The following is a 12,727-nucleotide window of genomic DNA, read 5'->3' on the forward strand; positions in this document are numbered from 1 at the left end:
TCTGACGGTCATCCCGCAGTTAGTTTTTTTGCGTTATCTTCGGTTATCATCTCAGTACCAGTAGCGATAAAAATAATATTTATGCCCTTTTAAAAATGAATAAAAAACGAAAAATTCAACAAGAGCATTGTGTTTTCAAGAATGGAACACAAAATATTTGAAGAGTGGAACACAAAATATTTTTTTGCTAACATAAATAACCAGATTATTTGTCTCATCTGCCGGGAGAGTGTCTCAGTGTTGAAAGAGTACAATATTAAAAGACATTTCACTACTAAACATTCCGAATATGGTGCCAATTTAACTCTGGAAGCGAGAAAGAAAACTGCTGATGGATTGATTCAAAATTTATCTAGACAACAAAATGTGTTTACGCAGAAGGAACAAGAAGCTACTGTAGAGGCAAGTTTTGTTATTTCTCACATAATTGAAAAAAGCAACAAGCCTTTTTCTGACGGACACTATATTAAAGAATGTATGACTGAAGCTTGTGGAATTATATCTCCTGACATTAAACACAAATTTGAGAATATAAGTTTATCTCGGCGAACCGTAGTAAGAAGAATTGAATGTATCGATACAAATTTGAATGAGCAATTATTATCAGTATTAGAATCCATAACATGGTACTCGATATCTCTCGACGAGCTGATATATTTGAAAAACGCTTAACAAAATATAATTTACAATGGAACAAAATGGTAAGCGTAACAACTGACGGAGCAGCAAGTTTGACAGGTAAAAATGTTGGAGCGTTAAAGAAAATTCAGGATAAAATTTGTGAAAATTATCCTGATTATAATTTAATTACAATTCATTGTATTATACATCGACAAGTATTATGTAAAAATGTGTTAAGTTGAACGTGTCACATCTTGTATTATTAAACTAGTAAATTTAATACGATTGAGGGGCCTGAAACAGATAATTCGTTAATTTTCTTCAAGATACTGAATCTGAGTACACAGATATTCCTTATCATAGCCAAATTCGATGGCTTTAGCTTAGGAAAAGTTCTTCGGCGAGTATGGGATCTTAAAGATGACATTATTCTATTTTTAAAACTGAAAAATATTATGGACTTTCCCGAATTAACTGATAATAACTGGATTTGTGATTTTGCGTTTACCCTGGACATCGTGACACACTTAAATACTTTCAACACCGTGTTACGAGGAAAAAATTTATACGCCCATGATATGGTAAAAAGTTTGAATGGATTTCAATTAAAACTCCAGTTGTTTGATTATTATTTGGTTTTTAGGAGCATTAGCAACTATGTCCATATTGCTCCGGGGATATGCGGTGGTCATTCCCTGACCTTTCCGCATCCTCCGTATTTGGTGGTGACGGACTCGAACCCCGGTCTAATCAAGAAGCGTGCGCTACGCACTGCTGCTCCTGCCCACCTGGCTATGGAGGCGCCAAAACTCCAGTTGTTCCTTCGACATTTATTGATTAACAAGGTAGACCACTTTCCAATCATGAAGTTGCTGAAGATTCCAGAAAATAAATTTGAAAAATTATCAACGCTTTGAATGACGACTTTTCACGAAGATTCGGCGACTTCCGAAAAATTGCGAAAAGTTTGGCAATAGTGCGCGACCCATTTTAAATATAAATTGATAGTGCACCGAGTGAACCACAACTTCAGATTATAGATCTGCAGTGTGATACTGATTTAAGGGAATTGCACCGTCGTGAGGATATCTGTAAATTCTACAATACTCTTAATTCGGACAAATTCAACGAACTTAAAAAGATTTTGACCGAAAAATGTTGGTTATTTTTGGATCAACCTACATATGTGAACAAACATTTTCCATCATGAATCTAAATAAAAATTCATTACGATCAAGCATCACCGATGAACATTTACAAGCAGTTTTAAGAATCTCAACTACAAAATTAACACCCGAAATTAAAAAAATTTTAAAAGATGTAAAACAGTTCCATTCATCTCATTAAATTCTTGGTGTTAGAGAATATTGTTTTTTTATGTTATATTTCTTCTTCATGATAACTAATAATATATATCTAAAAATAGTATTTTACATGCGGCCCGCCTTCTTTTTGAATTCCTAATGTGGCCCTTCAGCCAAAAAGTTTGCCCAGGCCTGCTGTAGATGGTAACCTTTTAAAAGCTAAGGCTGAATTGTTTTCACATTGAATGGATATTAAAGAATTTAAAAGTTCAGATGGATGTTTCCAGAAATTTAAGACTCATCATGGCCTGTCTTTCAAAAAAAGTGTATGGTGAAAGTGCAGCCGTGGACAGTGATGCTACAAAAGAATGGAAGGAAAATCATTTAAAAAAATGTTTTGCTGACAATACGACCACAATGGCATTTTCAATGCTGAAGAAACTGGACTCTTTTTATTAAATTGCTACCAGATAAAACACATTTAAAGGCGAGAAATGTAGTGGCGGGAAAAAAAGACCAAACGACAGATTACTGTTCTCCTAGCAGCAAATATGAATGGCACAGAGAAGCTTCCTCCGTTAATCACTGGGAAAGCCCAGAAGCCTCAATGCTTTAAAGGTTCAAAGATATTGCTGACTATGTAATGAGAAACCAAAAGGCATGGATGACATCAGAAATCTACGAAAATGAATCAGAGACCTAGATCAGCAGGATGAGTGAGAATAGAAAAATTTTGCTGCTCGTGGATAACTGCACTCCTCATTCTCAAGTAAACGAGCTATGTGCAGTCACTATCAAATACTTACCACTAAATGTAACGTCAATTCTTTAGCCACCTGATCAAGGTGTAATCCAGTTTTTTAAGAAAAACTACACGAAGAATGCTATTAAACAAAATTGTGTTTTGTCTTGAAACCAAATCGACATCCTGCAGGCAACGTATTTATATGGTTAAGCATGGAATGAAGCTGATTAAAAATTGATCACCAACTGCTTCAAACATGCAGGATTTACTGCCTTGAATGATGCAATGTGCAAAGTTTTGAATGCCTCTTCCTCTATTAATTGAATACCGCAGTACATATTATAAATGAGATCATATTACATCGTGCTAGTAGAATTACATTAAATATTCAAGTTTTTACTTGTTTTGTTGGGGATTTTATGAATATTTGAAATAACATGCTTCCAATATAACGACTATTTTTCTCATTCCTCTGGAGGATCGTTATATAGAGCTTCAACTGAAGTACCTATGTGCATCTTCATATACATTCAGGGACACGTATGAATATACGATAGGATCTTGATCTTAGATGAAAACATCTGTTAACTTAGATGAAAAGGACGAGGGGGGGGGATGTATAGCAAACTCTTAATAGAATACACAAATAAACTGAACAGTGGGGATTTTATGTCAGGTGACAGCACCCATTTCAAAACTGAAGAGCCTTTGAGCCAATGAATCATGTTATTTTCAAGCAGTTTGAATTGGAAAATATTAACTGAAGCTAATATTTGGAAACAAAGGCTAATCCAACATATGTAAATATCATACAATAGTTTTCACTAGTAATGACATTTGGATGTTGTATTTTATGAATGTGCACAAATGTATAATTGGCAATGACCACCTTGAGATATTGGCAAACATTTTTTGTAACAAGTGTAACAATTGGAACATTTTGTGCTTAATTTGAAAGGGTAAACTTAACAACTGGTGCATTTATAACTTACTGGTGCATTTATAACTTTGTTTTTATAGCTTTATTAAACAGAACGCAAAAATAAAATAACACATTTTAATTTAATGGAAGCTAAAATTCTTTATTCTCTGAAGTTAGTCACTTATCTACTGTGACATCAGAAATTGATTACATGTACACCAACCATTGTATGTTTAATAAAAAGTGTTTAAAAAATTCCTTTGTTTTTACATACCTTTTATTGATTACTCTACAGCAGCAGCAGCAGCAGCAGCACTCAAACTGTAGTTTGTAGAGGTCCATAAAAAGGTGGACTTCCTTCTCATTACATGAACTACAAATGAGTTAATTAGCACAAAAAAAAATAAAAAAAAGAAAGAAAAAAAAAGCATACTTACCCCATTAACACTAATTTTAAGAGGTAAACTTGTTACTATACATACATATTTTTTTACCTTCTCTAGTTTCTGGAAGCCAAGTTATAAACAATTATGCATTGAGCAGAGACAAATTAAAAATTTGTCTCTCTGTGTATAGAGAGGCAAATTTTGAAGGCAAGTTAAAAATATTTATGCCTGTCCATGAACAATTTCTTATTAAGAGCAATAAAACAAATGATATTTTAATTTGATGTTGATTCTAGCTTTACTTACCAGTAAAGCTAGAATCAACAGAATTCTTGTTTCTGAAAAAGTTTGTGCAACAGTGTGCTGCAGTAATAAATGAACCACAAATGTCCACGAAAAAAAAAAAAAAACATGGCTTTTCTGTTATCATAGGCAAGTTTCACTGCACCTAGTCATTGACTGGTTTGGGTATACACATCCAGCTGATTTTTTTTTGGAAGCTTGTAAAGGCAACGTGCCTTTACTAGCTCTCACTCTTCTTGTACGAGTTGTGTTCACACTGCACGTTCTGGGATAATATTCACAAAAAATTACACACGTACACCAACCGTTGCTGAAATAATTACTTTCAATTTACTTTAATATTGTAAAACTAATGAAATAACAAAACTTTTCTTTAAATTAATGTAGAATAAAATAAAATCTATTTACAATAAATATAAAAATATATATAAGATATATAAGAATTTATGAGATATAAAAGCGATAAAATAATGAAAAACCACTAAAATACGAATAAAACAATGAGACTAAAACCGCTAAAATCCCGAAGCTTTCAGAGGCATCTGCCTCCTTTCTCAACAGTTCAACAGTTGAGAAAGGAGGCGGATGCCTCTGAAAGCTTCAGGATTTTAGCGGTTTTAGTCTCATTGTTTTATTCGTATTTTAGTGGTTTTATTTTCATTATTTTATCACTTTTATATCTCAAATTCTTATATATCTTATATATATTTTTATATTTATTGTAAATAGATTTTATTTTATTCTACATTAATTTAAAGAAAAGTTTTGTTATTTCATTAGTTTTACAATATTAAAGTAAATTAAAAGTAATTATTTCAGCAACGGTTGGTGTACGTGTGTAATTTTTTGTGAATATGAATTTTCCCAACCCAGAGGCCTATTTGAAGGTTCCGGGATAATGCTTGTGTGTGTGTGTGTGTCTAGGTAAAACTTTCTTACAAATTTTTGGAATTTTAGCATGCCCAATATGATAAAGCACTCAGAGAGACACACAAATCCTTCTTTCCTTTCCCCACAAACTGAGCAAGCATGCATGCATACCCAAACCAATCATTTATCACATATATATCCATGTGTCTTGACATGCACACAGATGTGGAGGTGCAAATAGACAATGCAACACTTGGTGATTTTTAAACTTTCTAAATCAACCTTTTACAAGCTGTGTCAATGATTATTTACAACAATTATATCCAAGATGAAAAAGATGTATTTTACAAAAATAGCAAATGAGTGCAAGTCACTAATGATACAAGCAAATTATAAAGCAAGTAAAATTTCTTTGTGAATATATAACATATCATTTCCTTTCTTTCACTCCTTGAATTTCCATTCTTGCCTGCACATAGGACAAAGCTGATGAACCTGCTGGGAATTCAGCCATTTCATAATGCAGTGTATATGGAAACAGTGGGAGCACTGACCCCATACTGAAAAATATTACAATTCATTTTTTTTTAAATTTTCACAGTTGAAAAACAATAATGGTTTAATGCTGATATAAACAGTATTTCAAAAATATTAAAAATAGTTTCTGCCTTCAAAAGCAATAATAAATTCCAATGTCTTGTTATAATATGCAGAACTTCTACCTAAAAATATGTAAAGTTACACAGTGTTCACATTTTGTAACTATAGTAACTAATTTATCACAAAACAGATCCTAGTAACTTGAAGATTATACAGTTCGACCGTCACTAATCCAGCAGCGTTGGGAAATGTGGGGTGCTGGATTAGCGAGTTTGCTGGATCACCGGTGATTATTTTAGCACATACCACAGAGTAGTAAGATATTACTACTCTTACTACTATTATTATTATTATTATCTTACTACTCTGTGGCGCACACAGTTTACCCAACAGCTAACTACCTCATCCTACCTTTAACACGTTGACTGCCAAGCAAGTTTAAGAAAAAAATTTCCTAGGGGCCAAAAAATATTTAGCAAATAATTTTATTAGTAATTCTAAAATAAATATTGTAATGTCAGTGTTGTCGTTTTTTCGTTCAAAATATCAAAAAAAAAAAGTATTTTTTTTTAAGTCGCATATATGTGGCTGACGTGGCCCAGTAGGTTAAATCTTGAAAAGCCGTGTCAGCCACATACGTGTGACGCTATTATGACATACATATGAAGGTCGTTTGTGATTAGTTTATTGCACGTGCGATGAGCACTGCAATAAACTAATCACATAAAAAAATCTAAAAAGGAATGGCTAAAAGAAAATTACTAAAATAAGAGGAACTGAGAGAAATTGCTGGAATTTACAATTAAGCAGAGTTAAACTTCTCAAAAAACACACCGCTGTTCAGTTTTTTCAGAAGTTCAAATTTTTGTGTTATGGACAATGTACAGTGTTTGCACTTTACATCATGAGTGGCACTTCCTTTATGCATTGAAATCATGGATGGGATGTGAGCAGGTTATAATAATAAATGCAGAAAAACAAGCGGGAATGGCTTGCCAGTGTTTACGGGTTGTAAAAACGAAATTCATGAATATGAATATAAATACCCATGGGCAGTGCACATCCAGTGGGGATGGATAGACATTCAAATAATAATTATTTCAAACCTCAAATATAAAAGATTGTCTATCAACTAAAATATAAATTAACCAAAACAATTACAGCGGATTCCGGTTATTTGGGCCACCAATTAATCGGGGCAGCCATTTATTTGGGGCAAATCTTAAAAAACAAAACCCAATCGAGAAAATAGCCAGGGTTTACTTCGCTTAATTGGGACAAAATGCCGTTTAATCGGGGCAGGAGACCGCAGCACTGGAGATTATCCTACGATTGTCTCCGACTGAACTACATGGTACGGTCGGATTTCTGGAGGTCACAACCATAAAACAATAAAAACAATTAGCAGTCGTGTTTATTAGGCTTTTCTGTTAGTGCAATCTATCATAAACGGATAGTAAACTCGATCTTATTGAATTTGCGATAATACTGGCAGCTGGAATTCTATGGGTTATTATGGTAAAATGTGTTTACACTTCTATGGAATCTTCAATCATATAAAAAAAATAATTTTCAGAATCTTCTCTTCATTCCTATTTTTAAAGCTTTGTAACTCGTTACTCTGTTCTCACTTGTGCATGTTATGTTACTTTTTTTTTTTTTTTTTTTTTTATGAAAACCCCAAACACGAAAGGTATCAAGACCTATAGTACTTAGTACCGTGCATGGGTTGAAGGAGAAGTATGGGGGGAGGGGGATGCCGGAAACTTTGCTCTAGAGACTAAACATGAGTTTCACCACTTCAAGCCTCCAATAAGCAAAGTGGTGGTATTTCACCGGTTGATGAAAGTCATCTACCACCTTGCAATTTGTGTGTGTTGTGTTTTTTTGTTATTGATTGCTTATCTTTTTAACCCCCACCCACAAATGTCAGTGAACAGAAATGTCAACTAGTTTAGTTAGTATGTACATATTACAGTATGTATTAATTATTCCGATTATCACGTATATTCTTCCGAATTTCACGTATCATTTAATTTTTTAATTGGTAAGGTAATAAAGGGTAAATTTGTGCTTAATATATCTTTACTTTTATAGCCTGTGGATAATATTCCTCCTATTTTCGATAATTAGAATCGCTGTTTAATAGAATTAAAATTCAATTCACAAATGTGATCACAATGACCGGCGCTTACTACACATCATATAGTGAACAGTACTTTACTATGGTGAGTTCGTCGTAACTTGATTTGATCGTACAGTGAACTAATTGTAAAGGGGGGGGGGGGAGTACATTGTATTTTTAACTATTTACGTGAAACTTCGGATAATTGGGGCAGCCGCTTAATCGGGCCAAAATGCACTAGTCCCGATGTGTCGCAAAGAACCGGAATCGACTGTATTACAATTTTTAATAGTGCAGATTTTTGAATGTTATAAAAAAATACAAGCCAAAAAGTGTGGAAAATAGTGAAGTTTGATATGAACGATCACATGCCAACATAAAATATGAGACCTGTAAAACCACTGTTAGGCAGGTAATAAACCTGAAATAGTACTACAGTCACTTGTTGAGGTATGGATACTATAAAGCCTCTGAACACTGCAGGAGGTAGTTGTACCACACTACCAGTATGGCATCCTGCAATTGAGGAACCAAACAACAGATCTGTCGATCCATGGAATCCCTTAGATGTTTTATTGAATCCATATCTGGAAAATTTGCTGGCCGTGGAAATCACTTTTCTGTTTGGTGAACCATTCTCAAACAATTCTGGCAATGTAGCGGGGCACATTATCCTGCTGGATAATACACTTGCCATCCAGGAAGACAGTCATCATTAAGGGATGTATCCACTGTAGGAAACAAGTTTTATGGCCATAACGCCCCCCCCCCACACATAAAAGACCACAGAGCAAAGTGTGAACTGGGAGCAGTGCACCATCTACCAAAACCTGGTAGACCTTTTATCATAAAAACGTGCTTGGTTTCAAACTTGTAAGAGAGGATGGGGGAAGGGGAAGCACATTCAAAACTGTTTCAAAACAAAACTAGAAAAACCCCCAAATTCAAAAATTTGTCACATTTTACACCATGATTTTCTGAAGGGGTGGACCATAAGGAAGTCTCCTTAAAATATAAACTTCCAAAACGCTTTAAAATATAAGCTTCCAAAGCGTTTTGGAAGCTTTTGTCCTAAATCCTTGCAAGGGGGACATTTAGGACAAAAGTTTGCTTTTTCCTTCATCCCCCTTTCAGATATATGCTATTTCAACACCTTTCAAATTGCACCTCACCCGGATGCAGCCATTTCTGAAGAAATGGCTGCATCCGGGTGAGGTGTAATTCAAAAGTACACGAGAATTACCAGGAAAGAGAATTCTGCATTAAAAATATATATTTCTAAAATAGCCTATATTATATCCTTTTTGGAAAAAATCCACAAAGTTTATTTTAAATCCATAATGAGATCGCAGATCCACTACAAAGAAAAATTACAATAAATTATTAGCATTTCTGTGACTTTACAAAAATTAGTGGGTCTCAACTACCATTAGCATTAGTAGAGGCATTTAATGCGAGAAAACAAGCTTATGCAGCATCAGCCAAAAAAAAAATAAAATAAAATAAATAAAAAGTAACCACTTCCACTTCACCCCTCTGTTCGTTCGAAATACCTGTCCAGCTGAGCCTTAAACTTATTTAGGCTATCAACTTCCACGACAAGGGATGGAAGTCTGTTCCACCAACCAACCACCCGCTGGCTAGAGGCAAATTTCCGCACATCTATCCTACATCTGTCTTTGCTCAATTTGAATTTACGCCCTCTCAGGTGATTATTCTGAGCAAGAGGAAGAATCCCATGAGCATTCAGCATGCTCAAACCATTCAAGGCTTTATACACCTCTATCAGATCACCTCGCTGGTGCCTAGTCTCCAGACACTGTAATTTGCAAAACTTAAGCCTTTCTTCGTAAGAGCACCCCTCTGTTCCATTCACTAATCTTGTTGCCCTTCTCTGTACTCGTTCCAGCAGCTCTACATCCTTCTTGAAATGAAGACTCCAGGCCTGTATACAGTACTCTAGGCGTGGCCTGACCACTGCCTTATAAAAGGGAATAATCACCTCCTTATCCCTGCTAGAAAAATTCTTATATATCATTGACAATACACCATGAGCTACTCTTGCAGCCCGTCTGCACTGCTCAGAGAACTTCATATCTGCCTGCACAACCACCCCCAGGTCCCTTTTCATTCTCTACCATTGTCAGTGTAGTACCACAGAGTTGATACGTTGCTCTGGGGTTGCTGTTTCCCATATGTAGTACTTTACATTTGTCAATGTTAAACTTCATTTACCACCTCTCAGCCCATTTTCTCAACCTTTCCAGATCCTGTTGCAGCAGCATAGTGTCAGTAGTGTCCTTCACAACCCTGCCTACCTTCATATCATCTGCAAACTTTGACATTAAGCTTGATATACCATCATCAATATCATTTATAAATACAGAAAACAATAATGGACCCAATACTGAACCCTGAAGGACTCCACTAATAACATTAGTCCACGATGAGCAGTGTCCATTGATTACTACTCTCTGTCTTCTCCCCCTCAACCACCCCTTTATCCATAGCAGCAATTTGCCTCCAATGCCACACTGCTCCAATTTGTGCAGCAGTCTTCCATGTGCAACAGTATCAAAAGCCTTTCTAAGATCCAAGTATATAATATCAAAGTTATTCCCTGCATCCAGTTCTTTTGTGACTGCATCATAGTATCCAATCAAATTGGTCAGTCAAGACTTCCCCTTAACAAAACCATGCTGTGTCCAAGCTATAACTGAAGTCTTGTCTAGATGATCCTGCAGTGCTTCTTTAACCAGTCCCTCCATTAATTTTCCGGGAACAGAAGTTAAACTCACAGGTCTATAATTACTTTTAGTAGTAGTAGTAGTGGCATGTGATACAAGAAAGCAAATGTATGAGCGTATGCAGCATCAGCCAAAAAAAAAAAAAAAAAAAAAAAACACACCATTCCCTCCAAATGCCTGTCCAGTTCCTACTTAAATTTATTCAACCTATCAACTTCCACAACGACAGATGGCAGTTTGTTCCAGCAATTAACCACCCGCTGGCTAAAGGCAAATTTCCACACATCTATTCTACATCTGTCTTTTCTTAATTTGAATTTATGCCCCCTTAGGTTCGTAATCTGAACAAGTGGAAGGATGCCATCAGAATTCAGCGTGCTCAACCCATTCAAGGCCTTATATACGTCATTCAGATCACCGCGCAGGTGCCTAGTCTCCAGCCACTGCAATTTGCAGAACTTAAGCCTCTCTTGGTAAGAGGATCCCTTCATTCTCCTCACCAATCTTGTTGCCCTTCTCTGTACACGCTCAAGTAAATCTATATCCTTCCTAAAATGAGGCCTCCAGACCTGTACGCAGTACTCAAGGTGTGGCCTGACCATTGCCTTATAGAGAGGGATAATCACCACCTTTTCCCTGCTAGCAAAATTCCTATATATCACTGACAAAACCTCATGACCTGCCCTAGCAGCCTGTCTGCATTGCTCAGAAAACTTCATATCTGACTGCACAATTACTCCCAGGTCTTTTTCATTTTCTACCACCTTAAGTGTAGTACCACACAGTTGGTACGTTCCTCTGGGGTTACTTCTGCCCATGTGTAGTACTTTGCATTTGTCAAGGTTAAACTTCAGTTGCCACTTCTTAGCCCATATGCCCAAATTATCTAGATCCTGTTGCAGTAGCACACTGCCGTTACTGTCATTAACAACCCTGCCAACATTTTTATCATTTAAAAACTTCGACATTAAGCCTGATATACCTTCATCAATATCATTGATATATATACAAAACAACAGTGGACCTAACACCGAACCCTGTGGGACTCCACTAATAACATTAGTCCAAGAAGAGCAGCACCCATTGATTACCACCCTCTGTCTTCTAGCACTTAACCATCCTTTTATCCATTGCAGCAACTTACCCTTAATACCATTCTGCTCCAATTTGTACAATAGTCTTCCATGAGCAACAGTGTCAAAAGCTTTCCTGAAATCCAAATATATCATATCAAAATTATTTTTTGCATCCAGTTCCTTTGTAACCACATCATAATATCCTATCAAATTTGTCAGACAAGATTTTCCCTTAACAAACCCATGCTGTGTCTGAATTATTGCTGCAGTCTTGTCTAGATGATCCTGCAATGCATCTTTAACCAGCGACTCCATTATTTTACCCGGAACAGAAGTTAAACTAACTGGTCTGTAATTACTCGTGTCACCTTTCGATCCTCCTTTGTGAATTGGGGATACATTTGCACATCTCCAGTCCGTGGGAACCTCCCCTGAGTCCAAGGATGCTCTCATAATTATGGCTAAGGGTTTGCTTAGTTGCTTTGCTGCCTCCTTTAATATAACTGGATAGATCCCATCCACCCTAGGTGCTTTTCTTACGTTTAACTTCAACAATTTCTCTTCCACTTTGCTCTCAGTTATTACAAAATCATTAAGTATCTTGCTACAATTTGATAACCTTCTGCCATTTTCAAACCTTAATAATTCCTCACATGTGAATGTAGATGCAAAATACTCATTCAGTTTGTTTGCTATCTGAGCAGGATCGTCAACTGTCGAACTATCGATGTCAAGTGGACCAATCAGATTCATCCCCTTCCTTTTAGAGTTTATATAAGTAAAGAAATCCTTGCTGTTTTTCTTAGCATCTTTTGCCAAGGATTTCTCATAATCTGCCTTCGCCTGCCGAACCTCGTTTGTGACTTGATTACAGATTAACTTATATCTGCCATAGGCTTCTGAGTCGCTTGATAATTTATATGCATCCCATGCATTTTTCTTCTCTGTTACGAGTCTCATTAGTTCATTTGACAACCATTTAGGCCTAAACCTTGAACAATATTTCTTAATAGGTATGAAACTTTTAG

At 35.8% G+C, this 12,727-nt stretch overlaps 1 protein-coding gene across 1 annotated transcript in view; it reads right to left on the minus strand.

Moving 5' to 3' along the window:
- Window positions 1-5,115: 5,115 nt before the first annotated feature.
- The window catches only part of lmgA (anaphase promoting complex subunit lemming A), a 41,570-nt gene continuing 33,958 nt past the window's right edge, over window positions 5,116-12,727 (minus strand). The window contains exon 3 of the mRNA XM_090369468.1: window positions 5,116-5,711. Coding sequence (XP_090225594.1) covers window positions 5,596-5,711 — 116 coding nt within the window. The 3' untranslated portion in view covers window positions 5,116-5,595. The remainder of the gene's footprint in view (window positions 5,712-12,727) is intronic.

The sequence above is a fragment of the Mastigoproctus giganteus genome, chromosome 3, assembly GCF_048544385.1.
Source record: "Mastigoproctus giganteus isolate SK-2022 chromosome 3, ASM4854438v1, whole genome shotgun sequence".
NCBI classification, from domain to species: Eukaryota; Metazoa; Arthropoda; class Arachnida; order Uropygi; family Thelyphonidae; genus Mastigoproctus; species Mastigoproctus giganteus.